General features: G+C 43.4%; 1 protein-coding gene across 3 annotated transcripts in view; it reads right to left on the reverse strand.

Moving 5' to 3' along the window:
• Positions 1-25,687, reverse strand: part of FN1 (fibronectin 1) — a gene marked incomplete at its 5' end in the record, with an annotated part of 55,805 nt that overhangs the window by 23,829 nt on the left and 6,289 nt on the right. For all 3 annotated transcript variants that reach the window (XM_080632081.1, XM_080632083.1, XM_080632082.1), the window contains 19 exons: positions 33-224; positions 914-1,000; positions 1,299-1,467; positions 1,809-1,903; positions 3,451-3,717; positions 7,935-8,207; positions 9,589-9,783; positions 10,382-10,471; positions 10,589-10,717; positions 12,280-12,456; positions 12,583-12,760; positions 13,975-14,096; positions 16,323-16,466; positions 18,038-18,166; positions 20,030-20,182; positions 21,101-21,277; positions 22,757-22,936; positions 23,413-23,613; positions 25,017-25,175. In XM_080632081.1, coding sequence (XP_080488207.1) covers positions 33-224; positions 914-1,000; positions 1,299-1,467; positions 1,809-1,903; positions 3,451-3,717; positions 7,935-8,207; positions 9,589-9,783; positions 10,382-10,471; positions 10,589-10,717; positions 12,280-12,456; positions 12,583-12,760; positions 13,975-14,096; positions 16,323-16,466; positions 18,038-18,166; positions 20,030-20,182; positions 21,101-21,277; positions 22,757-22,936; positions 23,413-23,613; positions 25,017-25,175 — 3,117 coding nt within the window. The remainder of the gene's footprint in view (positions 1-32; positions 225-913; positions 1,001-1,298; positions 1,468-1,808; positions 1,904-3,450; positions 3,718-7,934; positions 8,208-9,588; positions 9,784-10,381; positions 10,472-10,588; positions 10,718-12,279; positions 12,457-12,582; positions 12,761-13,974; positions 14,097-16,322; positions 16,467-18,037; positions 18,167-20,029; positions 20,183-21,100; positions 21,278-22,756; positions 22,937-23,412; positions 23,614-25,016; positions 25,176-25,687) is intronic.

A 25,687-nucleotide genomic window follows, 5' to 3' on the forward strand; every position in this document is an offset into this window, starting at 1 on the left:
GTAGCTAAAACTGATGCTCATCCTTTCATTACCTTGTGTGATGGTTTCAGAGATGGGGATACTCTCCTGGTCGTCCTTGACTGAGTAAACACTGACATTGTACTCCACACCAGGGTTTAGGTTTTCAAAGGTGCAGGTGGTCTGATCTGCACCTACTACTTCTTCCAAGGTAGAGCCCTGCTGCCCATTGGTAGGAGAAGTGGTCACTCGGTACCCACTGATGCCTGAAATACAGATATACCAGTATGCAGTAATCTCATGCTGTATTTATTTACATCAGGTCTCAGTATGAACAACTGAAGCAAACACATTACATTCTGTGTAAAGACAGGCTGAGAGAGCTGGGCTTGTTCAGCCTGCAGAAGAGAAGGCTCTAGGGAGACCTTAGAGCAGTCTTCCAATACCTAGAGGCCTATAGGTAATCTGGAGAGAGACATTTTACAAGGGCATGTAGCGACAGGAAAAGGGGGAATAGTTTTAACTTGACTATTAACTAGAGGGGAGACTGAGATGAGCTCTAAGGCAGAAGCTCTTCCCTGTGAGGGTGCTGAGGCGCTGGCACAGGGTGCCCAGGGATGCTGTGGCTGCCCCATCCCTGGCAGTGTTCAAGGCCAGGTTGGACACAGGGGCTTGGAGCAAGCTGCTCTAGTGGAAGGGGTCCCTGCCCGTGGCAGGGGGTTGGAACTTCAAAGCTCATCTAGTCCAACCCACTGCAATGATCATGGACATCTTCAACTAGATCATGTTGCCCAGAACTGCATCCTTAATATATTCAAAAATATGTAAATTTTTCCTTAAATGACAGCATGCTTCCCATCAAAGTCTCTTTAATGACTTGCAGGTCACCACAGAACAAATGCTGGCATTCTGATACAACAGGAAGTTCAAGCATAGTGTGAGCTGACATAGTTACCTGGAGTTGTGCTTCTATCCCAAGAGACTATCAGGATCCCAGTATCAGGATTGGGCTCCAGGCGCAGGTTGGTTGGTGGAGACAATGCTGCAAGCATTAAGACAAATGGGTCATTTGTGGCACTGAGAATCATGCTAGCTCCCTCACATCCCTTCTCCCTACCTTTTATCCTCACCCTTCAAAATGACTTAAAAATATTCTTCTCAAGTTGTGACCCCGCATTGCATAAGCTAGTGCTACTGTCACCTATGCCTCAAACAGAAAAACACCCTCCAAACCACGACGGGAGGAAAAGACTAGAACTGACTCCCAGAAGACAGCACAAGGGAGCGCAAGGGAAACCAGCGAAAGAAGGAATAATTGTGGAAAAGCAAATGCATCGTACGTGTAGTCACTCTCCTGATGATTGGAGTCTCTCTCTCCTGCCCGTCCATCAGGACTGTGAGGTTGTAGGTGTACTCCACTCCAGGGGTGAGGCCAGATATCACGATGCTGCCAGAATCAGAGATGACCTCCCGAGGAGCCTCTCCACCTTGGCTTGGGCGCACACCCAGCTGCAGAGAAGCAGAAAGTTTGCTTTCCAGACTCAAATACTCCTATTCCAGCCAACTACCAGCATCCTGACTTACTCAACATGAATATCATAAGCCCTTATGCTGAATGCAAACTGTAGCCACCCTGTAGCCCTTTTTTAGATGTCTCACTGATGAACTCAAGCTGAAGCCCAGATGAGATGCTTGCATTGACCTCTGAGACCTAGACCTGCCCCCTGTAAGCAGCATGTGTTTTGTACTTTGTGCTGTCTTCAATGCAGTCCACAGTAAACAGCTTTAATCTGTCCTTCCTATCACAATGAAGCAAGAGAAAAAAAACCACAGGACTTCAATTCTCCTACCTTGAAACCAATCCTTGGGGCAGGTGTCCAGGTGATGACAATAGAAGTCTCAGTCACTTCTGTGTTAAAAGGAGGAACAGAGCCAGCAGGTTGATCTGTGAAGTGAATTGACAGAGTTGGAGTCTTGCTGCTGTGGTGGTTCCAAACAGCTAGAAAACCTGACCTACAGCAGTCCAAATGGCAAGGGGTATGTGATAGGTGCTCAACTATATTACTTCTAGAAATCAGGTGATTTGGGAGAGGTCTGACAGATGACTTCTGTCTGCTGCTGGGTTTGATCGACCCAGTACACAAGTGGCAGTGCTTTTGCTGTTCCTAAGGAAAAGGAAAATATTGAACTGGGCCTCATGAATCCTCGACACATCCAACCCCAAGAATTTAAGGAATATTGGTTTTGGCATGATATCTAAAGAGTTCCTCAAACCCCGGCTTTTTTTCCTTCACCCTCCATATGCCAGTCGATCAGCAGAACACTACGCCCTTGTCTGTCATCCAGCTGTCCCAGTTAGGACCATCTCATTCCTCACCGCCAGCTTCGACTCTTTTGAAGTCAGCAGAGTGAAAGGGAGCTCAAAGTCTCTCTGAGGAATTTGTGGTCTCATTGATATCTGTCAGGAGCATCACACAGAAGCCAAAGCCTTTGTGTACCCCAGAATGAGTCTTTATAACTCCACTGAGTTTAATCTGCATTGACCTCACTATCAATGAAGAGATCTGGTTTATTAATCTATAGTCTTGAACCGGACTGGTTTCATTCAGATAAGCCCAGTTGAATATTTGAAGGCAATATTCATCTAAGATACCAAATCATATCTTAATTGAGAAATATTTATAGACAAGGCTGTCTGTTAGCAAAAAAAGAATCTTGCCAATGTTAACAGTGTTACTCTGATTAGAAGTTTGAACCCTTTCACATTGTTCTAAAAGAAACCACATTCTCTTTTGAAAAGAGGATGTGGTTCTGGGCTTGCATGGCTTTGAATTTTGATACTTCATATGATGGCTCCATCATTTTTTAAACAGTGAATGTATTCATTCTTTCTATAAGTACATGTGGGTTCTTACAGAACTCCTTTTCCTCTCCAAATTTGCTCAATATTTTTTCCAAGCCAGCAGCACATGTGACTGAAATAAAGAAGCAAAATGCTAGAACACAATGTCTGTATCAGCTTTGTAACTCAGTTGAGCTGGTATGGTTGGACTTGAGAAATGACTGCTTTCAACTTTATTCAGATGACAGACTTATTATTCCTTGCCCAGTTTAAGGTTGCTGTTTCCTTTCCTTGATTCCTTGTTTTTGTTTGCCAAAACCAAACAACTGGAAAGATCAAGTAAAACCAAATTTCTTTCTTATTCAGTTAAACAAAACCTGAAGTACCAGCAGTTAGTAGTTTCCCTTTTGTCTTTAATGACCAAAAAAGCTGAAATATATTTTACTAAAAGCTTTTTAGTGCAAATTACTCTCTTTTATCCTGCCAAATAGTTCAGAAAGAAGAACAAGGAATATTTCCCAAGTAGTTCTGCTGGAATGCTACTTCAAAAGGCTTCTTCTATAAACCAATTCACAACAGACACTTTCAGCGCAAGTTTTGAAGGAGGGCCGGGGTGTTGAGGAAGAGGAGTATGAGCCTATCATACTTACAAGTTGTGAAGACTCCGGTTTCTCTGGCGCTTTGCAAGTCATCTTTAACTGCCACAAGGTACACGGTGTACTCAGTGCCAGGCTGCAAGTTCCTGAGAAGGTACTTGGTGGCAGAAGGTCCTACATTGTAGGTCCTTGGTTGACCTCCTCTTGTGGGACCTGCAGTCAGCCGGTATCCTGTGATCACAGCGCGGGGGCGCATCCACAACACTAACACTGAATGCTCCGTGGTATTGAGAAATCTCAGGTTGGTGGGGGCATCGAGCTCTGGGGAAGAAAAAAAGCATAATGGGAATCAATTTCCCAGTTGAATCTGTTCTTCATCCCTGCTTCCAAGGCAGTCCACCACTGTGCAAAAACCATGGGTACACAATGAGGTTGTTGAGACCATGTTTCTCACTAAGGATGTGAGTGCAACAGTAGGGAAGAGAGAAGGTAGGAACTAGGACAGAGCTGGTAATCATAGAGTCATGGAATGGTTTGGAAAGGGCCTTAAGATGATGTAGTTCCAACCCCTGCCAGGGGGCTTTCTTTCGCCTCATCCCCAATCATAGAAGAACTAGTCGAATTCCACAACCGTGCTCTCATAGTAGCCCTAATAATCTGCAGCGTGGTCCTCTACCTTCTAACACTTACACTAATAGAAAAATTATCCTCAAACACCGTCGATGCCCAAGAAGTTGAACTAATCTGAACAATTCTTCCAGCCATTGTACTCATCCTACTCACCCTACCATCCCTACAAATCCTCTACATGATAGACGAAATCAACGAACCAGACCTAACCCTAAAAGCTATCAGACACCAATGATATTGATCCTACGAATACACAGACTTTAAAGATCTCTCATTCCACTCCTACATAATCCCCACGACAGAACTTCCACCTGGACACTTCCGACTCCTAGAAGTTGACCATCGTGTTGTTGTCTTGCTCCCGGTGCCTAACAACCTGCCCGTTAACACCCACCCCAGTTTGTTAGGCACTCACTATCCTGCTCCCGGCACCTAACAACCTGCCGTGGGCAGGGGTACCTCTCATTAGACCATATTGCCCAAGGCTCTGTCCAACCTGGCCTTGAACACTGCCAGGGGTGGAGCATTTACCACTTCTTTGGGCAGCCTGTCCCAGAGCCTCACCACCCTCACAGTAAAGAACTTCCTTATATCTAACCTGAACTTCCCCTGTTTCAGTTTGAGCCCATTCCCTGTTGTCCTATTGCTACAGTCCCTGATGAAGAGTCCCTCTCCAGCATCCCTGTAGGCCCCTTCAGATACTGGAAGGCTGCTCTGAGGTCTTCACGCAGCCTTCTCTTCTCCAGGCTGAACAGCCCCAACTTTCTCAGCCTGTCTCCATACGGGAGGTGCTCCAGACTCCTGATCATCCTCGTGGCCTCCTCTGGACTTGCTCCAACAGCTCCATATCCTTTTTATGTTGATAGATGTGAAATTACTACATCCATGCCTCAGTGCCCTCCAGTAATATGCCGGGCGAGGCGGATCTGCGTGTTCCCGGCTGCGCTGATTTAGGTGGTTGCCATACGTGCCATCCCACGGGAAGTGAAGCTAACAGCTGAGGCAAGACAGATGAACCCAACCACACTTGGGAATTTCAATAGTTTCTCATGGATGCTGAGCATTTTTTAAAGCTCAGCTCAGTTCAGACTTGTCAGCATAAGCATAGAAACCCAACTTTAGCCCTTTTTCATTAAGATTTATTCTTTTCAATCCTTGCCCAGCCCTATTCCCTGCCCTCTCAAAATCCCTTCCCAAAACAAAATACCCCCAAGTTGGTCATTTTCATGTAAAAATAACGAAGAGTCAGCGACTTTCAGCAGAAAACCAGTCCCCAGATCTACTTAAAAACAATCACACCCTGGAACTGACTATCCAACAATTCTAAGCATGCTCATCTCTCCCTCGGGACTCAGGCAACCGCTCTTAGCAGGCTTCCTCCCCTTTTTATCACTGCCCCTGGGAAGCTGCTGAAAGCGATAACCCAGCAAACTACATAAACAGGAGGCTGAAGCAACACAGTTTCTTCAGCACTTACACTGGAGTCCAGTGAACAGTGGAGATGTCGCTACCGTTGACTGAGACAAGATGAGGCTCAGAGGGGGAAAGACACCTAAGCAATTTGTCCCGTGGAGCAGGCGGGACTGCAGCGAAGAGTTTATAGCATCTATGTGGCAAGTTTTCCACCTTTCCGAGGTCCCAATTCTATGTTGAAATCAATTGCTCTTTTTTGATGGCAAAACCACCATTTTTTCTTCTCCCCCTGAGTAACTAACGTTTCTGTGATAAAAATGAATGTTTTCCTCACTCTCCCAGTAATTCAGTGGGAGTTTTTGTCCCTTTTGTTTTCTCCCCAGTTGTTTTCTCACACTAAATCCAGAACACAGTATTATATCAGCTACTAGGAAGAAGATCAACTCTATCCCAGCCAAAACCAGGAGAGGGTAAAGGAAGTGAGGACTTCCTTCTTCCACCACTTGCAAAGATGGAGGAGATGATAGTTTTAACAGACAAAGGATGAGTGTAACCCTCCTTAGGCCCATCTCCAACCCACAGGCTGAGAGTCAGCTTTCTCTCTTCTTGGTACTTAACATCTGTCCTAAGTCTCATCTGACAAGGATTTTATCTTCCACCAGTTTGTAGCCTGCAGTCAGTTCGTTTCTGCACAATTTAATTTGCCAGCTCTATTAGGCTTTTATCACTTCCTCTCCCCATAGTAAAGGGAAAAGGGGAAGATTAAAAAGCCACACACACACTCAGAGTTTATTTGTAGACTGTTTTTTAACGGAAGGCCAAAAAGAGAAGCACATTTACACCGTGGGAAGAGACTTTTGCTGCAGGGTTTTCCTTGGGAACTCTGACTGATTTCTGTTTCCCAGGACTTTCGATTACAGGATGCAATTTACGTGAATGCTTTCTGAAATGTGGTTTAGGCAAAGCAGTTAAGCGGATGATCACAGCCTATGGAAAAGGATTCCAGACATTTGTAACTAGCCCTGTGCTGTCTGAATCAAATGTCTATGCTCCAATGTACCACTCTGTGTGTGGACTTCCAGAAGGGCTCTACACATAGCCAAGGCTCCTGAAAACAACCACTTAAAATTACAGATCTAACTGGGAACTGAGCTCTTCTTGTTCTAAAAGCTTCCAAAAGAGTCCAGTCTCCTAAGCTGTATCCTTGCTTTTGAAAGCCTCACCTGAAAGAGGAGGGAGGGCACTCACACAGATACTTATGTCAAAGGACGAACATAAAGATCTCATTCTCCCTGCATAGTCAAGGAGGTAGAGGCACTATTCACGGCTCCTGACTTTATGGATGTAAGTAAGTAGTATTTCTCAAACAGCATGGGTATATTCATAGATTATCCCATTTCCTTCTCTTCTCTCTCATCTCTGTAAGAGTTGGCATGTATTCTCTGGAGTTGCTCTCTTTTACTGAAAAATGCCACAGCAGCAGCAGGTATCCATAGCTGAATTTCAGTCTTTTGAATAATGTGACCCAGTCAAAGAACACCACAAACACCAAGGCACCCTTCTACTGCCCAATAAACAGGCTTTGTCCAAGTGAACCACTTCCCAGCTTCTGTCTGAGCTCTTTTGGATCAAAAATGGAGATAACCACCCAAACCCATGCTAAACTCCTCCTCTTCTATCTGAAAGCCTGCATCTTGCCCAGCCGCTGCTTCTTTCTTCTCTGCGCTTCTGCAGAGCAAAAATCAATGTCTAACATCTGTGTACTGTGGTTGTCACTTGCCTCACACTGGTGGATGCTGCACTGCCACTAGATCATTAGCAGCTGGGTTCTAAGAGATCCTGCAGAGCCCTTCTTGAAAAACATATGCTCCCATGGGTCTTGTCAACAGTCCATTGAAGTCGCTGCAAACCATTTCCCCAGGTTCCACTGGGTAATAGTGACATTTCTGGGGTGGTAAGACAGGCTGTGGAAAGCCAGGCCTGACCTGAAATGCAGCCCTTTTTAATGACCAGGCTTGTCCTTACGTGTGCATGCAGAACTCCTGCTGCTAACAGTGGAGCCAAATAGGTATGCAGCTGTCAGAAAGGAGATAAGGATTTTCGGAGCAGTCTCAGCAAGGCTCTTGAGTCATGTTGAAATCTGCCCGAAAAGTATCCTCGCAAAGAGAAAAAAAAGCAATCACAGGCTGTGATCCGTGCTGTAAAGAACTGCAGGGCCCATCAATTCTCAGTGAGTAATAAAAAAGTTGAATTCCAGCCATACGAAATTGTTTTAAAGTGCCGTGAGAGTTAAACTCCCATTGGAAAGCCCTGGAGGAGGATAAATCTGCTGAAGAGATCATTGTTTGACTGAATGAATTCCCATCCCTGTCATCCTAGTTATGGGATACCTCCTGGGCTATAACTGTTGCACTTCAAGTGCTCTGCTTATACATTTCTCTAAGCGACAGAGAAATACGCATTTCAAAAGGTTGAAAAAAGCATGAAGCACTTACTGGTGGTTTGCTGTCCAGTCAAAGGTTTGCTCTCCCTGCCCTGGCTCACCGCAAAGATCTTAAAGAGATAGGTTGTTCCTGGGAGCAGGTCAATGACTTCAGCAAAAGAGCTCCTGGTGACAGGCAGCCTCTGGCCATGCTGGCCAGGGCGATTGACAGGGATCACTTCCACCCGGTAGCCAGACACTTGGCTCTGTGGTGGGGTCCACATGATGGTGATCTTGACATCAGAAACCTCCACAAACTGCAGATCTTTGGGTGAAGGAACTTCATCTGAAAGCAGAGTGACACGACAGTGTTAGACAGAATCCTTGGCAATTGGCAGGAGAAGCTGTAGGTTTATATGGAAGGAAAAGACCAGTTAATTTTGACTGAGCAATGGCTAGCCAAAGAATATGTACCACATTAAGAATGTCATGGTAACCTTACCATAAACATGTTTGCACACGTTCCCAGCCAATACTCAAGAAGACTACAATTCAAAATGTCACCACCTAGTTTGATGTATTTTATGCCTCGGTCATAGAAAGTATCTTGCTGTCACAGACAGAGAACTGAAAGACCAGATGTAGTACGCTACGGAAATTCAAGTATATGCAGAACCAAAAGCTTGGGGGGAAAAAAGTACTCCAGGAGTTGGAAACAGGAACCTCCTTTTAAAATTAAAAGAGAGGGTTTTCAAAACCCATGGCATGTTCTCAGTATCTATAATTAACTTAAAATCAATCTTTTATTATTACAAAAGAACAGGGGCTGATCTGGCCCTTGTAGTCAAAGACAATATCCAGTTCCCTCTGTGTTGGTCCACAGTACAGCAGCCTTGAATTCCTATGTTCAAATTAAACTGATACTGCCCTAAGGTTAACCAATGCTCATTTTTGGAATATACTGATGCCAAACCATAGAAACATTGAGCTGAGTTCATTCCTGGTAAATTCCCATTTGCGAACACATTCTTGCAACTTGCAGGACCATCACATTCCACTGCTACCGCATGAGATCTCATGTCTTTCACTATCCTTTCTTTTGGTTTGGCTATTCAGCCCAATTGGATACTTAAAGAATCCTGAAACCAGTAGGTTTTTTTAATTGTGGGGGGCCTCAAGTTTAGACGGTATGGTGCTATTCTGGCACATCAGTCAGTGCTGAGCAATCTCCCATCTCCACTGACTGCAATGGAAAATAATGGTTAGGACTGGAAAAGACAGGGATAACTCAGGTGAACAATTTGGATTTGTGTTGTGGCATCTGAGTACATAACATTACACATCTGTGGGCCAAGTACGCAGGCAAAATGATATACCAGGCTCCTAAAAAGATCTCTTAGCAGAATCCCCTTAAGACAACTCAGGAAACTCTCTTTTCCGTAGATACAATGCAAGATCTGCCTGCAGTCTGATCCCTAGGAATTACACCCCAATTAATGCAGAGCGATGGCTTCACTGTGTCAGTTCATCACTGTTGCTTTACCATGACTTTGCTATGAAACTTCAGTACCACAGATGTTCACAATTAAGAAACACAACAACAATCACACAAACTGGAACTGAGTCCATTTAAGTATTCATTTAGCTAGAGCAATGTGAGCCTACATTGTCATTGGCTCTGTGTGCCAAGAGAAAACTCAGTGACTGAGTTCAATGCTGCCCATTACCTGTGCGTGGGACACCTGTGGTTTCCTGTTGGATGAAGATAGGAGTACTCTCCTGATTTTCTTCCACTGCGTAGATGCTGATGTTGTACTGAACACCTGGCATCAAGTCACTGAGTGTTACAGAGGTTGCAGTGTCAGGCAGGTTGAGCTCTGTGCTGCTGCCTTCCACAGAGGGTGTGTAGATAATTCTGTAGCCTAAAGCAAGAGAAGTATATACAGTACTCAGCCATGATCAGTAAGAAAGCACAAGGAATGCCAAAAAATGATAGTTAAACTCATCTTCCTACTGAGGTTTTATAAAAATAGTCCTGAACTTCAGCAGAACCCATGGCGTGCTTGAGCTCACACCCCATCTACAGATCACACACGCAGAATGCTTTACAAAGCATAACCTGCCCTGGATTATCGTTTGACATGTGGAGCTCTTTTGCTTTTTATGGGATGATCTGGATGACATATACAAAGAGAAGGTCATGGGGCTTGTTTTTATTTAACTCAAATCCAGAAGGAATTGTTTTGCATCCAGCCTCCTGAATTGCTTGGTTCAAACAGTGAAACCAAGCAAATGCTAAACTGCCCATGTGCTTTCCTGCTGGTCTTTCAGACTGGGCAGAATTATGCACTAGCCCTCTGCCCTAGAGGACATATTATATATAACATGAAAGAGATACTTATAAAGGCACAAAAGAGACAATTAACCACTGCACATTACAGAATATATATACTTCCAGTTTTTACCTAGATTTCAGATTCTAGCAATAATGTAAAAGAGGTACACTCCAACTAGACAAACCTGTGATTGGAGCCTGTGGTCTGCTCCAGCTAATGACAATTGATGTGTCATCCACACTTTCCACAGTGTGATCGGGAGGTGCATCAGGAGCTGTTTAAGGAAGTAAAAAGAAGAGGCCAGCAAGGGTGAGCATAAAAGATAATAAAAAGTTATTGAGCATACAATAGAAACAGCTTTCAAAGTGCAGCAACACCCACTCACACATACCTGTAGTCTGTGAAGTAGAGAGGATCAGATTCTGCTCTCCTTCTTCAGAGATTTGGTAGACATTAACAATATACTTGCGACCAGGAAGCAAGTCAGGGATGTTGACGGAAGTGGCTGTGCTTGGAAGATCTAAGGAAGGCAGGAAAGAAAAAACTGCCTTAGCAAGTCTATCCATCCCCTTGCTTTCTCTCCAAATGAAATAATTGAGACTGCTCTGTTTTAATCTGGGCTGAATCACAGTATTCCTGCAATAAAACAGCATCTGTTCCGCACTGTGTCCTTAGTCCACATCAGAGAAGTTGTGTGGAGAGTTGGACGAGGTCTCCACGCTCAGCAGGCGGGCAACACCTAGGACAGCATGGCTTGATGCGTGCTATGGCAGGGTAATGTGAGCTGCACACTGCTGGCATTAAGCCATGTCGGCTGAGTAGTCATTTCATACCCCAAAATGGCATTTTCGATACAGAAATCTATGGAAAACTTTTCACATGAAGAGGTTATGTGGAAAGACTGACTCACGAGTAGAGAAGAATGACATTATGAGGGCTGATGAACTTCTCTCCCTCTCCCTTTCCCCCAGATGTCCACCTACATGCCAGATGTAGGAAATTCTCCATGAAGCAGCTCCTTACTGGCCAAACTCAAGCCAAGCATCTTAAGGGGGACTGGGAATTGCCTTTCAATTTGCCTGGAAACCACTTTCTGTAGACAGATGATCTCAAGAACTGCTTCACAACACAGCTCAGCTGTTTGGGCAGCCACTGTGCAAATAAGGAAGGTGGTGACAGCACTGGCAGTCTCAGTGTAAGTCACTTCTGCTCAGGAGTCCAAGCTTCAGAGTTGAGGAAAGCAACGGTCCAGGGAGAATTATTAGGTCTTTTTCCCATGTGTCTGTCTATCGATCACGTTCATGTCTGAATAGCTATTATAACCTCAAATCCTTGTGAGATACTGCCATTACCATGGTTAAGACAGGAAATTAGAAAAAAAGAAGATAAGATGAACCTATGTGTGGTGACACAGGCTCTACAATTGATGTTAGAAGATTCAAATCCTAGGTCTGAGTCCAATGCCTTTAACCACCTTCCCAGCTTAGCTAAATTGTCACACTATCAAAGATGAGGAAGATCCGATCGAAACAAAACAACTGACTAAGTGGACTGGAACAGATATGAGATGACAAGTAGCCAAGAGAGGACATTTGGAAAAGATTTCTGTCTGTTTGGATGGAAGGACAAAGGTACAGCAAAGGAAATTAGCCAGGTGGCAAGTTCAATAAATACATTCGTTTCTCTTCTCATCTTCACTGCTGCTCACTTCAGGATGCTGTGGATGCTAAAAAATTAACATAATTTCAAAAGGAAAAAAATACCGCACAAATTCACAGAGCTGAAAATAATAAATACATCTATCCACAGTTAGTACTAATCCACCATCCCTGGTTCAGGGAGTTTTCCTCTGCAGGATCTGGAACAGTATATTGCCTTCTTCTCATACTCTTCCTTGGACATGAACATATGGTCATTGATGGAGAAAAGACAATGAACTAAGTGAGCTTTTAATCTGACCTAGTCTTACTGCTCTCATATCCTATTGAATCCTGCGGAAAGACAGGAAGATCCTCACTATTCTGATTGTCACAGAAAAAGGTTAGCAATGCTTTGCTGTAGTAAACTCAAATATTGTCTCACCAAGATATTGTGGCTCATCACCCTCCTCGCTCAGCTCATACTCAACACGGAATCCAGAGACTGTGTCAGAAGCAGAAACCCAGGAGACAACAAAGCTGTTGGATGTGATTTCAGTGACTGACTCTGACGTAGCAACCACAGGAGGAAGAAGAGTTGTCTCTCCTGAGACAGTGTTGCCTACAAGAGAGAAAACAGGAAAGGTTTAATTAACCATCACTACTTCTACATTACCTGGGATGCACACAACAAAGACTTAGGTGAAGGAGATTCTGCTTCTCTGCACGGCCCTGCTGTTCAACTCACTTGTCACTGCTGTGGTGCTGGTTGTGGTAAAATCAAAGCGGGTGACTTCTTTGTGGCCATATTGCTGAACACTGATGAGCTGTCCTTCATATATCACACCCGGCTTCAGGCCTGAGATGGTGTAGGAGTTCTGGTAGCCAGGAACAGTGGCTTCCTTCCACGGCCTTCCAGAGTTTTTCTGCAAGAACAAGGGCAGTCAGATAGTAAGAGACTCCCTAGTCTGCAAGCAGGGGTATGTAGTGAAGAATCTGCTACGTGCTTTCCAAGCACTCTGATATTCCAACACAGGTATGGCTGGAATGGCTAATGCACAGATGGAATCAAGTCAAAGGAGGTGAGAAAAGCATGCCAGGAAGCAGGGCTAATGACATTTTGGGTGATTAAGTTTTACTGGGTTAACCTGAAAAACAATCTAGCTTTGAACTTTCTGCCTTTAAAAGGAAAGTTATTCCTAATAGATAAATTAAACTCATTCCTCTATCAAAAACACAGTAAAGCATGAAGAAATAGCTGGAAAATGCATACTTGAAGGCTGTTCCCAATAACACTCTGAGCCATCATCTGAAAACGATATACAGAAACATTCTTCCTACCTACCCTGGGTTTGAACTCTCTGGGAAGCTCTAAAGTAATGCTCCATCCTCTGAGGTTTGCACTCCAGTGCTTTAAAGTCCATTTCATTCAGGCCTTGATCCAAGATACACTGAAGTCAGTAAAAAGACTCTAGTGCCTTTAATGGCTTTGGATCAGGGCCTCTATTGTTCTTTTAATAACAGACAGCATTGAGGTACTAATGCTCTTAATCATTAAGCGGTCTTTTGTGGAGCTGCACTCAGAGGATCTGTAACACAACTCATCTACCTTGGTTAAACTGAATCATTCCTCAAATATGAATGAGCCAACGAGCAGTTGTCAACCAGCTTTGGTTTAGACTTTAGAAAAGATGGGAGACAACTAATCCTATGCTAGCTGTTTATATCTGCATATCCTACTTATTTTTACCTCCTCATTAATAGGATAAAATCTATCCCAGTTTTCTTCGGGCACGCACATGGTACTAAAATAATGTGACTTAGGATGAAGAAGCTTCCACAAGGATTTACATTACTTAAAGTGAGGAAGGATATAAACTTACTGCTTACTGTGCTAGTGCTTTGGTTAATAAGATACCTCATGAATACAATGACCATTAAAGTTTGAGCAGGAAAACATCAAGCATTTATACAGCACTTGTCTTTGACCCTCAGAGTAACTGTTGGCCTCAGCAAAACAAGGACACTGAATTAGCAACTAAAGTCTGCTGAACTAGCGTCAGCCACTTCTTACAGACACCACGAAATGCCAAAAAATACAGTATTTTGGTGAACAAATGGTGATGCCTGTGGCACTCACCGGTCTCCAGCGCAAGATGTACTTGGTGATGTGAGATCGTTCAGGAGCATTCCACTGGATGGGGTGGGAGTTTGGCTGGTTCGTGCTCTCTGTGATGATCACCTGAACAGGCCCAGAGGACCCTGGAAAAAAGAATTGCTATTTTTAACCTACTGGAGATGTTTTTATTCTGCCTTCTTTGTGGAGTCATCAAAAAGGAGGAAAGTTGCGTGGCTCACATACTATGGCTATACACAGGAAATGAATGCTATTGTCTTTCCACCCTTAATGCTTCATCACTACGTAAAAAACTGATGAATTAGAATATATTTTTTGGGGGGGAAATTAACATCCCCTGTTTGGGTTCATTTCCTATGAGCTGTCAACCAAATAGAGAACCGGAGCAGTCCAGTACAGAAGAAGTCTACAAAGCAAAGATGCATTGTTCAAAGAGAGGGAGCTCCTCAGCAACTAACTACTTTCATCAATTAATATCTCCTGCAATGGGAGCAGAGAAACAGATGAGAAATGTCTGCCGAGTGCAGTCTGATCTTGTGGCATGGCAAACTCTGGATCCTCCATTGCACACACCCTGCAAGGAGACACTAGGCTTTTACTGTGGTGCTGATTTTCTTAATCAGTTGATTTGAAACACTGAAATCAGGCCCAGAACCTGATGCAAATACAAGATCAGCAGTGCTCTAATGCTTAAGTCTACTGTCTGCATTTAGTTAGATCAGGCTTAGGCTCAGCTCCACAAAACTCCCCAGTGGAGAAGGAAAGGTTCTATGATCCCATGGTTCTCTTTTCACTCCCTCCTAGCCTTGTTAGGGAGATGTCACTGAAGACTCAGCAGCAATGTCCTCATGTTAATCCTCAGAAAATTCCAGCAAAGAGCACCCTGGAATCTGCAAGGAAGTGTCTCATTTTAGCCATTAAATACCTTCACTCTCCCCCTACTCCCAACATTTCTAATTATAATTTATTTGGACAACTGCGTAATATATATACCTGCTTCATATTTAACCAGACTTCCAGGCAAACAAACCTGTGCCCACAGGCAGAAAATTTCAAAGCTCACCTAACCCCAAACCTACATTCAGAAGCATTAGATTTGATTTATTTACACCTTTTCAGTCACTCCTGTGTCTAAAGAAGCCCAAAGCCCTGGCCTCCAGTCTGGACGCATGAATATTTCACATAGCTCAGGAAGATGTTTGTTTAAGCAGTCTGTCAGGAGTCAACGAAGTTCAGCAAGCTTCAGTAAGAAACTCAAGAAAAAAAGTTCAAAGAAGGCCTGCTTCCTGTTCTTGCCCTCCTTAGTTTGCTGCCCTAAAGAAAGGCAAGCCCACATAGTTCTGGCTGCCAAGTGTCCTTCTGCCTTGCCTCTGGCTCACTAGCTGGCCACAGATAGAAAGGCAGTCAGTTCACTGACAGCACTGCTGGGTACAGGTCAGGTTCAACAGGGTGCTGGCACAAAGACCTTCTATATGATGTGAGTGAAGCCAGCCACAGGGAAGAGATACCTTATTTATGTGAAGCATGGAGTGGCTTCGCATAAACAGCAGGGGCACCTATATTAAAACTCCCTTTCTGAATGAGCTTCGCTTTCCCCTTAACTTACAGGGCACTTGGGGTATAAATATATTGCAGCTAATGAGTGGACAGACTCTTCTTAACCTATCTTGATATAAAAGCAGAGAATCACCTCAGCATTGAAACTGCCATATCTGATCTTTGTGCAGTTCCTCCACATTTATGCTCAGAGATGGGCTGCGGAACCAGTGACATAAGCACAGCCTTCTCCTCCTTGTGTTGAGCCCAAATACAGCCTTAATTAACAGCAAATGAAGACAGTGGCAGTTGCAACATGAAACAGGAAAGTAGAAAGGTTCTCTTTATCACGTTCTGTTCAGGAAGCTGTAATAGAACAAGCCAACAAGCAGGCATTGCCTGTCCCTGTAAAGATTTCCTGGAACTGACTGGGCAAACGAAAGTCCAAATATTTGATTTCTTCAGGGCACTGATCAGGAAAAATGTTTCAGTCCGTGGTGGATTTTGCTTCTGTAGTGAGTGGAAATGGAAAGACTACATATATTAGAATTTTAAGCAATAGAAACTGAAGGTTGCAGGTGTGATATTGCTAAATACCATGAGGAAATGTAAACCCAGGTTGTGTGAACTGATAGTCATTCTCTAAACTAACCCTAGCCTCAGGAATAGCTGTTAACAGCCTCACCTCCTCTTTCTAATCATGACACCTATTTGTGCTTGCCAAGGAAGAGAGGGAAATGATTCTGTTTAAAAAGGAAACTTGAGCAGGTTGAAGGGTGGAAAGTATAACTCAGCAGATGAGTTGGGTTTCTTACCGGGATAGGTCTGCAGGGGCTGGCAATGCCATTCTCCAATACCACGACCATAGCAATAGCACTGGTATCTGACACCATGGACATACTTCTCCCATGAATCTCCAATTTGGTAAAAGGTACGTGTCTCTGAATCCTGGCACTGATCTAAAGGCACAAAAGAGACAATTAACCACTGTACATTACAGAAACTGTAGTGAAAATCTATGCCAAATACAGAAGAGTAAATCATGAGACTTTTAGGCAAACAGATGTTTATTTGCAAGTATAATTACAGAAAGAGAAAGTGGCAACAGAAATTGAATCTCCGATCAAAGTTCTTGATGTATCACTGCATGTGTTAAGTTAGCTACTAGGAAGCTAATTCAGCTGTGATGCTTTTCTTCAGATCCTGTTAGGTACAAGCTGTCCACCCGGCAAACTTCCCAGGGAAGTCACTGGGGTGCTCCTTCAAGAAAGGATTTAGTCTGCGCTACCTATTGTGGAGCCCAGTTCTGCTGCGGTCAACTAAGTCCATCTCTCATCCAAAGCTAAACCATGCTGCTCTCAATGAAATCAATGGCAAAATTCCTACTGGCTTGAGCAGTAAACTAAAAAACTTTATAAATAGGAGCTCCCCCATTAGTTTTTAGCAGAGTCTTTCCCAATTTACCATTGTATAAACCAAAGGAGGACAGATCAAATCCTGAAATCAGCTTAACTAGTGTAAACACAACACAGTGCAAGCACTTGGGTACACTTTCTAGTCTGACTTATGCCTGTGTTTCTGGCTCATTTGAAACGTACAGCGAGAACTAGCATTATGCTTGCTTGGATAAACAGAGGCCTTTTTTAGAGGGAAACACCAAAATTGAACTGATCGCGCTTTTACAGATAGCTGAAATCATTCCCCCTCCTCTTCTTCCAAAGTAGTAATTTTCAGGAGCTTTACAATCCAAGTTTCTCCAGTAAACCTGTACAGATATTACTGTAAATAAATCAGATTTTCTTGGAAATAGTTTGAAGTTCTCTTGAATTTAGTAATTGCAAGCCAAACAGCTAGGTCTTATCATCCAGTCAAGGTTCATCAGGGAAGGGGGGAGGCAGAAGAGATTAAATCTCCCCATTCCTGCAGAGAACCATGACGGCTTTAGCTAACCTCCAGAGTGCTATTAACACATGTTCTCATCCTGAGCCTTCTCTTTGCCAGAACAAACGACAGCCAAAAAAATCAATTTCATCCAAAGTAAGTTAATATATGCTGGTGCTCCTCTCTCAGTCCAATGAGGAGACCTAAAGATTTTTGGATAGAGAAAGAAAACTGATCCTAGCATCAGTGTCTAGCTGCATATTGTTTTATCAGCATTCAGTCTGAGAGCCCTGCCTGCTTGACCAACAGCTCAGGTACAAGAATTCAGCCAAATCACCCAGCCAAGGGCAGAAGTGCCCTGTTATCACAACCTTAAGAGGTATGTTGCCGTGATCCATTACAACTGCATCATCGCTGACTTCTTTTGTAGCACGTCTGATAACCCAAACTTAGGTCCTTAAAACTACAAATGCCCTTTCACCTACCCTCCAGCATATCCAGTGGTACTTCTAGTTTTGCAATTGTGCAATTCAGGACAGAAAGTGGGCAAAGACTGGGCTGAAACACACAGACCAGTTTCACTATACCATAATCACTTTCTACATAGCCCCAGAGTGCATTTGGCATGTGGGAACAGCTGGTGACTTACCAACAGGATCACATTTCCATCTCCCCCGGCCCTGGCCAAAGCATGTGCAGTTCAACATGTGCCCCTCATCATGACGCTTGTGGAAGGTCTGGTTCACATCATAGGTAATACCATCCACAATGCACTGGTCTGTTTGAGAAACAGCAGAGACAGTTTGTCAGCAAGAGCTCTAAGTGTTAAGACAAAATCCTTCTGCTTGGCACACTGTTCCCTCCTCCTGATCAGCTTATAGAGACTGACCACGACAAGCTCCATTCAAGCGAAAGGGAGACCTTCTACTGTCTGTGATCATCACAGGTTAGTGCTGCATACACACCACTGCTCCCAATTTCATTTATCAGCAGTGTGCAGACAAGCAATGCTGGCAGAAAAGAGGTCTGTAGGGTGCAGTCCAAAAAGCTGGACGTTACTCAAACTACAGAACTGTCTGATTTTTCCTTTTGGCAGATTCCACATATGAAAGAAAATCTAAACCAGCACACTAACTCTCTTACTGCCTCCTCTGAGGTGTGAGAGAGGTGTGTGTGATCATCAGAGCTACCCATGGAGAAAAGGGCTACTGCACGTTTACAAAAATACCACAAAGAAGAACAAACATCCTCACTCTGTTACTCTGAAGGGTATCTTTGCTACACCTTGTAGTTACCTGAAGATAGGAGCAGATCTATTACACATCCGAGATGCTAGTGGTGCTTACTAATCTACTATTCACCCAAACCACAGTAAACAGAGCCCATGCTTGAGTACTGTGCTGTCAGTCTATTGGGTCCAATGGCAACACATCAACCTGTGATCTGGCTCAGAATTCCTAATACCAGTCTAATCACAGCAAGGAACAGAAAGACCAAACAAACATGCAAACCACCCCAGAAGCATGTTGTTTTGTTAACTGGGACCCAAGAGACGCAAGTTCAGTTCCGGAGTTAATCACAGACCATCTGTCCTTGGGGAAGCAACTCAGTTAATTCCAGGATTTCATTCTCCATCATACTTTCCCACACCACGGGTATGGCGTCGGGATAAACCAAGCAGCTCAGACCCTCCTATGGGTGCCAAAGACCTTCTCTGGCTGCTATGTTTAAACAGCTCTACTTGGATAACCTTTGCCAGTTGAAAAAGCAAAGTATCTCCACCCTCTTCATCAAGAAAGACCACTTTAACTCCAGAATGGAGCTGCAGAGAACTAGTTGTGTATATGGAAAAAGGAGTTTCACAGACCAGAACTTTTAGCAGTGCATTTCCCATTGCTGTGAAAGAAACACATTAAAAAACAAACCTCCCAAAGCCCTTGAGTGAGCTTTTTCCTATAAATTATATCCCATTTCACCAGTGGTGTTAAGAATCCTTTCTTGGCTGCTTGACAGCAACCCCCCTGCCTTTTCCAGACATGAAGCCAATGCTGTGAGCTAGCTGTAGGATGATCAAATGTCTGTGCTTTTAAGTTTTCTTTTTTTGGTATTGCTTAAGCACTTCTCCACTTGGACCACTCATATAAATAAGTAAATAAATAAGAGTAATCTCAGCGCTGTCCTGCCAACTTTTCATATAGATTAGCCAGCAAATGGCTAATCCAGCACAGAGAAATAGAAAATTTTACTGCAGAACAATAAACCAGAACAGTTCTACATTCAAATTTCAGACTAGTCTGGAGTTCTGTCTGTTCCTGAGAGGGGGAAGTGCCTCTACCAAGCTCTCCATAAAGTCCTAGTGGTGCTGACTCCTAAACGTAGACAAAAGGGGGTAGGGATACCTGCTGACCAAGTTAACCAAGTTTTGCCTCCACTTGCTAGCCTGCAAAAGCTGAAATAGCATTTTCCAGCACATAAACAAGACAGGAACTTTGCTCTTGTGATTCATTTTCTACTCCAAAGGAAAGCTTAATATATAGTTCTTGAGCTTGGGCTGAAACTCCGGTGATGGAAAAGAAAACCAATTTATCCCACCCCCAAACACTTAAGACTAAAGTGTTGACATCAACATGAGAATCAGTACCTCTGAGTTGTGAATAGGCAATGCATGTCCATTCTCCACGGCCATTTCCTACACAAGTACATCTCATCATATGGCCCATATCATGCTGTTTATCCCACTGGTCTCCAACACGGTACATGACACCATCGTTGGTTGTGCAGATTTCTTCATGGGCTGGTTGAGAAGAAAGCAAGAGGATACTTTATGTGGCCAGAATTAACAAGATCTTGAGGGCTTAGACCATTTGCAATGCCCTTTCACACTATGTAGTGGTTTCTGCATCTTAACAAGGAAGCTTTAGGCACTCAATTTCAAATAGCATTTTTGTTGGATGATGACATTCTCTAAGTGCAGATTCCTTGTAGGGGCTCATTCATTTTAATTCTCATTTGAAAGCTACTAGAAATAGCTTCTGTACTATGTCCAAGAGGTGCTACATGAAAGAATCAGCTCTTGTTACATCCATGCCTTTATATGAACACAGCCATCTGAAGGCTCACGTGTTCCACAAGCTGTTTTAGGATTCAGACGCTACATGGCCATTAGTTAACAAAAGCCTTTCATTTAAGAATTGGCAGTGACATTCCCTTTCACATGTCCCCTTATGGCATCACAGAGATAAGCATGAACTGAGGAATGGACCACAATATTGATTTTGAATTACTGCCATTTTCAGGGTAACACACTGATACTGTAAGTACAGACTTACTCCTAATCACAGGTCAGGCAAAAGGAAGTGATGAGCCATGAAGAAGAAGCTTTGATAGGTGAAAGATAAAAACCTCACTTGCTACAAAACTCTCTAATGGATCTACACCAGTTTGCACTAGCTGAGAAGTGTGTCTACCACAGACTTGTAGCAAACAAGTAATGAAAATTGCATTCTCCTGGCATTGCCTAGGTCTGTACTAGAGGTGATCAGTAGGGAAAAAGGACAAAACGAAACTTCAGAAATGTCTTAAAGGATTCTGGGTTGGAATGCAGCTCATGGGAAGTCATCAATAACCGATCAACGACAGGCAGCTCTTTACTCTCCACCTCAAAGAACCACTTATAGGTACTCCATAATCCCTTTATGGTTCTCAGCCTTACCAGCCATAGGGCAGAACCCAAATTTCTGGTCAGCATCGTAGTTCTCAGTGGTTCCACACCACTTCATGTTGTCTCTCCGTCCCTCAGAAGTACAGTCAGTGTAGTTGCGGTTGTTGTACAGGAAGGGGAAGTGACACAGAGCACCGTTGGAATTGCCACCACGTGTCTGGACCAAAACTGTACAAAAGTGAAAAGAAAACAGATGCAAATGAAGCCTGCACTCTCCCTTAGCGTGCATGGAAAAGCTTGGAAAGCAAACAACTAGCACTACTTTTTCCCATGTGTACCCTGTATATTATTCACAGGCCTCTTTTCTTGGCTTTAATTAGTTCAGATCTGGAAACATAAGCCGTGCACAAGGTCAGCTCAGTTCAAACATCGCTTTGGAAGAAGTTGTGGAGCCAGCCATGGGAATTCCTAGGGAACAGCAAAACCCAAAGCTTACTGTGTTTGGGAAGTAGCTTTGTAGACCCTTTGTGCCAAGGTCTAGGGAATCAAATAAACTCTCAGTTCTCAGCATACCTGTGTTATCTCCCTGAGGCTATTACCCAGTTGTGCCCTTTGGCTTAAAGCAAATCGTTAGCCCTTAGGAGAGGGTTACAATTCAGTTATGTACAACAGGACAAGTCAAAACCTCTCTGCAGGTTAGAAGCTTCATGTTTTGCAAGCAGCAGTGGAAAGAGGGCTGTAATCTACCTGAACTACTCACCTCTTGAGCAATTCTGCTTTACAGATAGCGGAAAAGGTTGAGGTCTTTCTATATTGATATTTCTCATTCCCCACAGTATAGCACAAGAAGCCTCACTAAAACAAGAATGTGTGCAGAGACAGGGACAGTGTTTGGGTTGTTTTGGGGTTGTTTTTTTCTTAAGAAAGAATATTGTATGTATGCACTACAGAGGAAGTCTTGACTTTTATTAGAAGAAACAGCTGAAGTAGAAGAGAGTTAAGAAAAAAACCAAATTTATGCAGTGTAAGAAGTGGTATTTTCATGTGCGAATGTGAAAAATTCTCTTCAAGGCCAGATCCCAGAGGAGCTGCCTGGATTGTGTTCCAGGGATGTCTGATGGGTTTCCCAGGAAGTGCAACCACACAGGTGGATGTGTGCTGTGAAGGGAACGCTAACCCTCCACAGACAAGAGGGAATGCTGCCGCATTAGTCATGCACCAGCTCTTGATCAGTGATTACAAATCACGTTAAGATTACTGCTATATATGGCAGCCTGGCTAGATAGTCAGGACAGAGGGAGTGACAAGGGACTGCACAAACTGTACTCCATGGATAACCTCTTCTTCCCAGCCTAATACGGGCATTGCTTTAGCAATTCAGCCAAGCAAACCCAAAGTCTAAGCATCCTTCGGGCCAAAGCTGTACCCTGATTAGGTACGCCCAATTTGAGGTCAGCTTAGAGGAGACAGAACAGGACTCAAAGGATACGCTTGTATCACCCTGATCACCCTTCAAAGAAGCCAAGAGCACAAAAATGCCCTGGCACCAGGCAGCCCTTCGTTCACAGGACTGCCTTGCTGCTGAGGCATGCCTAGAGTCCCTCCAGGCTGCAAGAATTGTTCAGGACATCTATTCCTATGTTCTCTGCTCCTTTGTCCATCTGTCCACAAGGGTCACGAGCATGTGAAGATCCTCTGAGAACTTACCATTCTGCTCAGTACAGAAGGAGTATCTCCTGTCCTGCTCGAAATTGGAAGTGGTGCTGCACCAGAGGTGCCCATCCGTGCGGCCTTCGGTGGTGCAGGAGTAGAAAGTCCTTCCGTCATAAGTGAAAGGCAGAACACAGGCTTCTCCATCAGAATTGCCACCATAAGTTTGGGTCACAGCTTTAAAACAAGCAAATCACAGCATTAGATTCTGTCTTAAAGCAGTCCCCAAATCTTACGGCTCTAAATCAGCAATAGCGCCTCTAAGTCACTGGTTGCTGCAAAGCCACACTGACTGCCATGGACCTGGGCCAATACTCACCAACAGACGACTTAGCTCCACAGCTGTGTCATTCTTTTACAAACATACATTATTGCAGCTTGATTTGAATACTTATTAATGCTGCTCCCCAAGGGCTTTCTTTTCCCTCAGCATGTTATATATAACTCACTGGGAAATGTTTCTGCCCTACAGAACCAAGCTTTAAGTAACCAAAAACAACTGGTTTTTTTCCCCCTTACACCTTTCTCCAGCAGGTCTTCTTCAGAAGGCAGTTCTGATACACACATAAAAGGATTCTACTTCAAAATTAACCCCCAGGGCAATTGTCTTGAGATCTCACTGAACTAAACAGACACTAAATGCAAACTCATACCTATTTCCTGACAGCTGACTCCATTGCCCAGGCAGGTACAAAGCATTTGCTGGCTGCCCTGTGTCTTGAGCCACTGCATGCCCACAGAGTACACCACTCCATTATCAGTTATGCACTGGCCATATGGCTGAGGCTGGGGCTGTTGAGGCTGGGGCTGGTACAACGCAGTCTGCACATTTGTGAAGCTAGGAGAGCCAGATCCTGCACCAGAACATAGGAGAGAAGTGAGACATGACATGCAAAGCTAAAGAACAGAACGCTTCCATTAAATGCTGAGCTAATAAAACCTTAGGCACTCTATCATATCAAAGACACAACTCTATTAGCTTCCCTAGACACATTTTGGCTATTCCACTTAGCAAACTACAGTTAAAAGAACTCCCACTTCTGCTAATGACAGCCTCTGGTTTCTGCCTCTGCAGAGTGCCTTTAGAGAGGATTAAGAGTCAATTGCTTTTCACAGGAATATTTTAGAAATATTTTTTTTCTCAATTTCATTGAAAGAAACGTAGAATAGAAAAATCAAAGTCAGTGACAATAAGAAATTACCAAGAAGTAGGGAGAGAAAGCAAGAAGGATTAATTTAGAATTTTTCATTGAAAAAGAAAAATAAACCACAAATGTATTCATTTACTCTGGGATTCTTACACGCTGAATCAAAGGTTTTGGCCCATTATCATTTGGAATAATACTGAGAGACAAAGAGGTTTGTTGTCTACATTATGGAAATTTTTGCTAATGATTCCCACAGGCATCTTCATAAATTCAGCTCTGCTGAAACAGGGGAAATAATAATAGGAAAAAAAGTACTGGCACCCTTGAAGCTTTGTGTATTCTGAAGTTCAGACCTTCTGAGAGTCTGAGGTTAATCTGCTGGTACCAAACAGTTAAAGGTCATTTACCAAGAAAAATTTAGTGTAGGTACTGCAGGAAAACAGAGAAGCTTTACATTGCATTAACCAACAGGAAGCCTAGATCCTTAAAACGGCAAAAAACTCATTTAAAAGCTGAAGACTTTAACGAATCTTGGGCAAAAAATAGATGCTACGTATAAACTGGGTAATATTTCATACCAAAATGACACACTATCTGAAGAACGTGTATTAAATAGCATTGTACACATTCCTTGACATTTCTGGTTTTTGAAGCTCAACCTTTACTAGGTGTATTTATCTTGTCAAAGAAACCAGATGGTCTCAGTGGAGTTTAAATTAAGGACATTTCAAGAAAGTTACCCTGAGGCAGATACATAAAGGTCAAATATCAACTTGACTTGCCCTGCTTCCAATACAAAGCTAGTACAGAGGTCCTGTGTGTGCAGGGCCTTAGAAATGATTTACTGCTCTGTGGCTGTGCAGGCAATCATATCTGTATGTGCAAGTCCCATTTGTGCACAGAAACAAAGTATAAATTAATATTATCTACTCATGCACAAGCAAGGAGCATTTCCTGAACTCTGATCCTCTTCGTTGCTGATCTTTCCTGGACAAGACCTCTAAAATCCCTAAATTAGGATGGCATACTTAAACTCCAAGTCTTAAGCATTCAGATTGTGCTTTACCTTGTCCCTTCCCCTTCCTTGCACACTACGATGTCCCACTTACCAGTGCTAGTGGTATGCAGGGACGTGTGTCGTTCACATTTCCATTCACCTCTGCCATTACCAGTACAGATGCACTGAAGCAAGTTTCCACGGTTATCCTTCTTGCTCCAGGTATCTCCAATTCTGTAGGAGGTCTTGGTGTCATGGTCATTGCACCGATCTGTATAAGAACATGACTGTTAGATAGTTCTGCATTGAACGACTTCACACCATGCAATTTATAGTACATAACCACCAACACCTTCAAATGAGCCGATCATTTAAAGCCTTTATTGAAAGCCCACCTCATTTTTTGCAGGTCACCGTTACAAGTCTTGTATGCACTAAAGCCTGCATTAAACTGCATAGGCTGAGAGCATCTGAAAATCCTGATGCTTTAGTCTAAGAGAAAGTTGCCATTTACTTCCAGAACCCTGTGGCTGTTGTTAAAATCAGTGTCGTAACATTCCAGTGTGAATATGTTAAGCTATGTTCAAAATCAATGTGAAAAAACACATTCTGGATTGAAAACCTTCCTGCTAATTACTTTTAAAGCTATTTTAGGCCCATTCTATCTAGTATACACCTTTAAAGCTTAAACATGTTTTAATGTCGTTTGGGGGGGAGGGGGGGCTTAAACCAGAAGTCTTTGCAGCTGGATAATTTCATACTCTACACAGTTCAACTTTGGGA

This window comes from Psittacula echo, assembly GCF_963264785.1.
Source record: "Psittacula echo genome assembly, chromosome: 20".
Lineage (NCBI taxonomy): Eukaryota > Metazoa > Chordata > Aves > Psittaciformes > Psittacidae > Psittacula > Psittacula echo.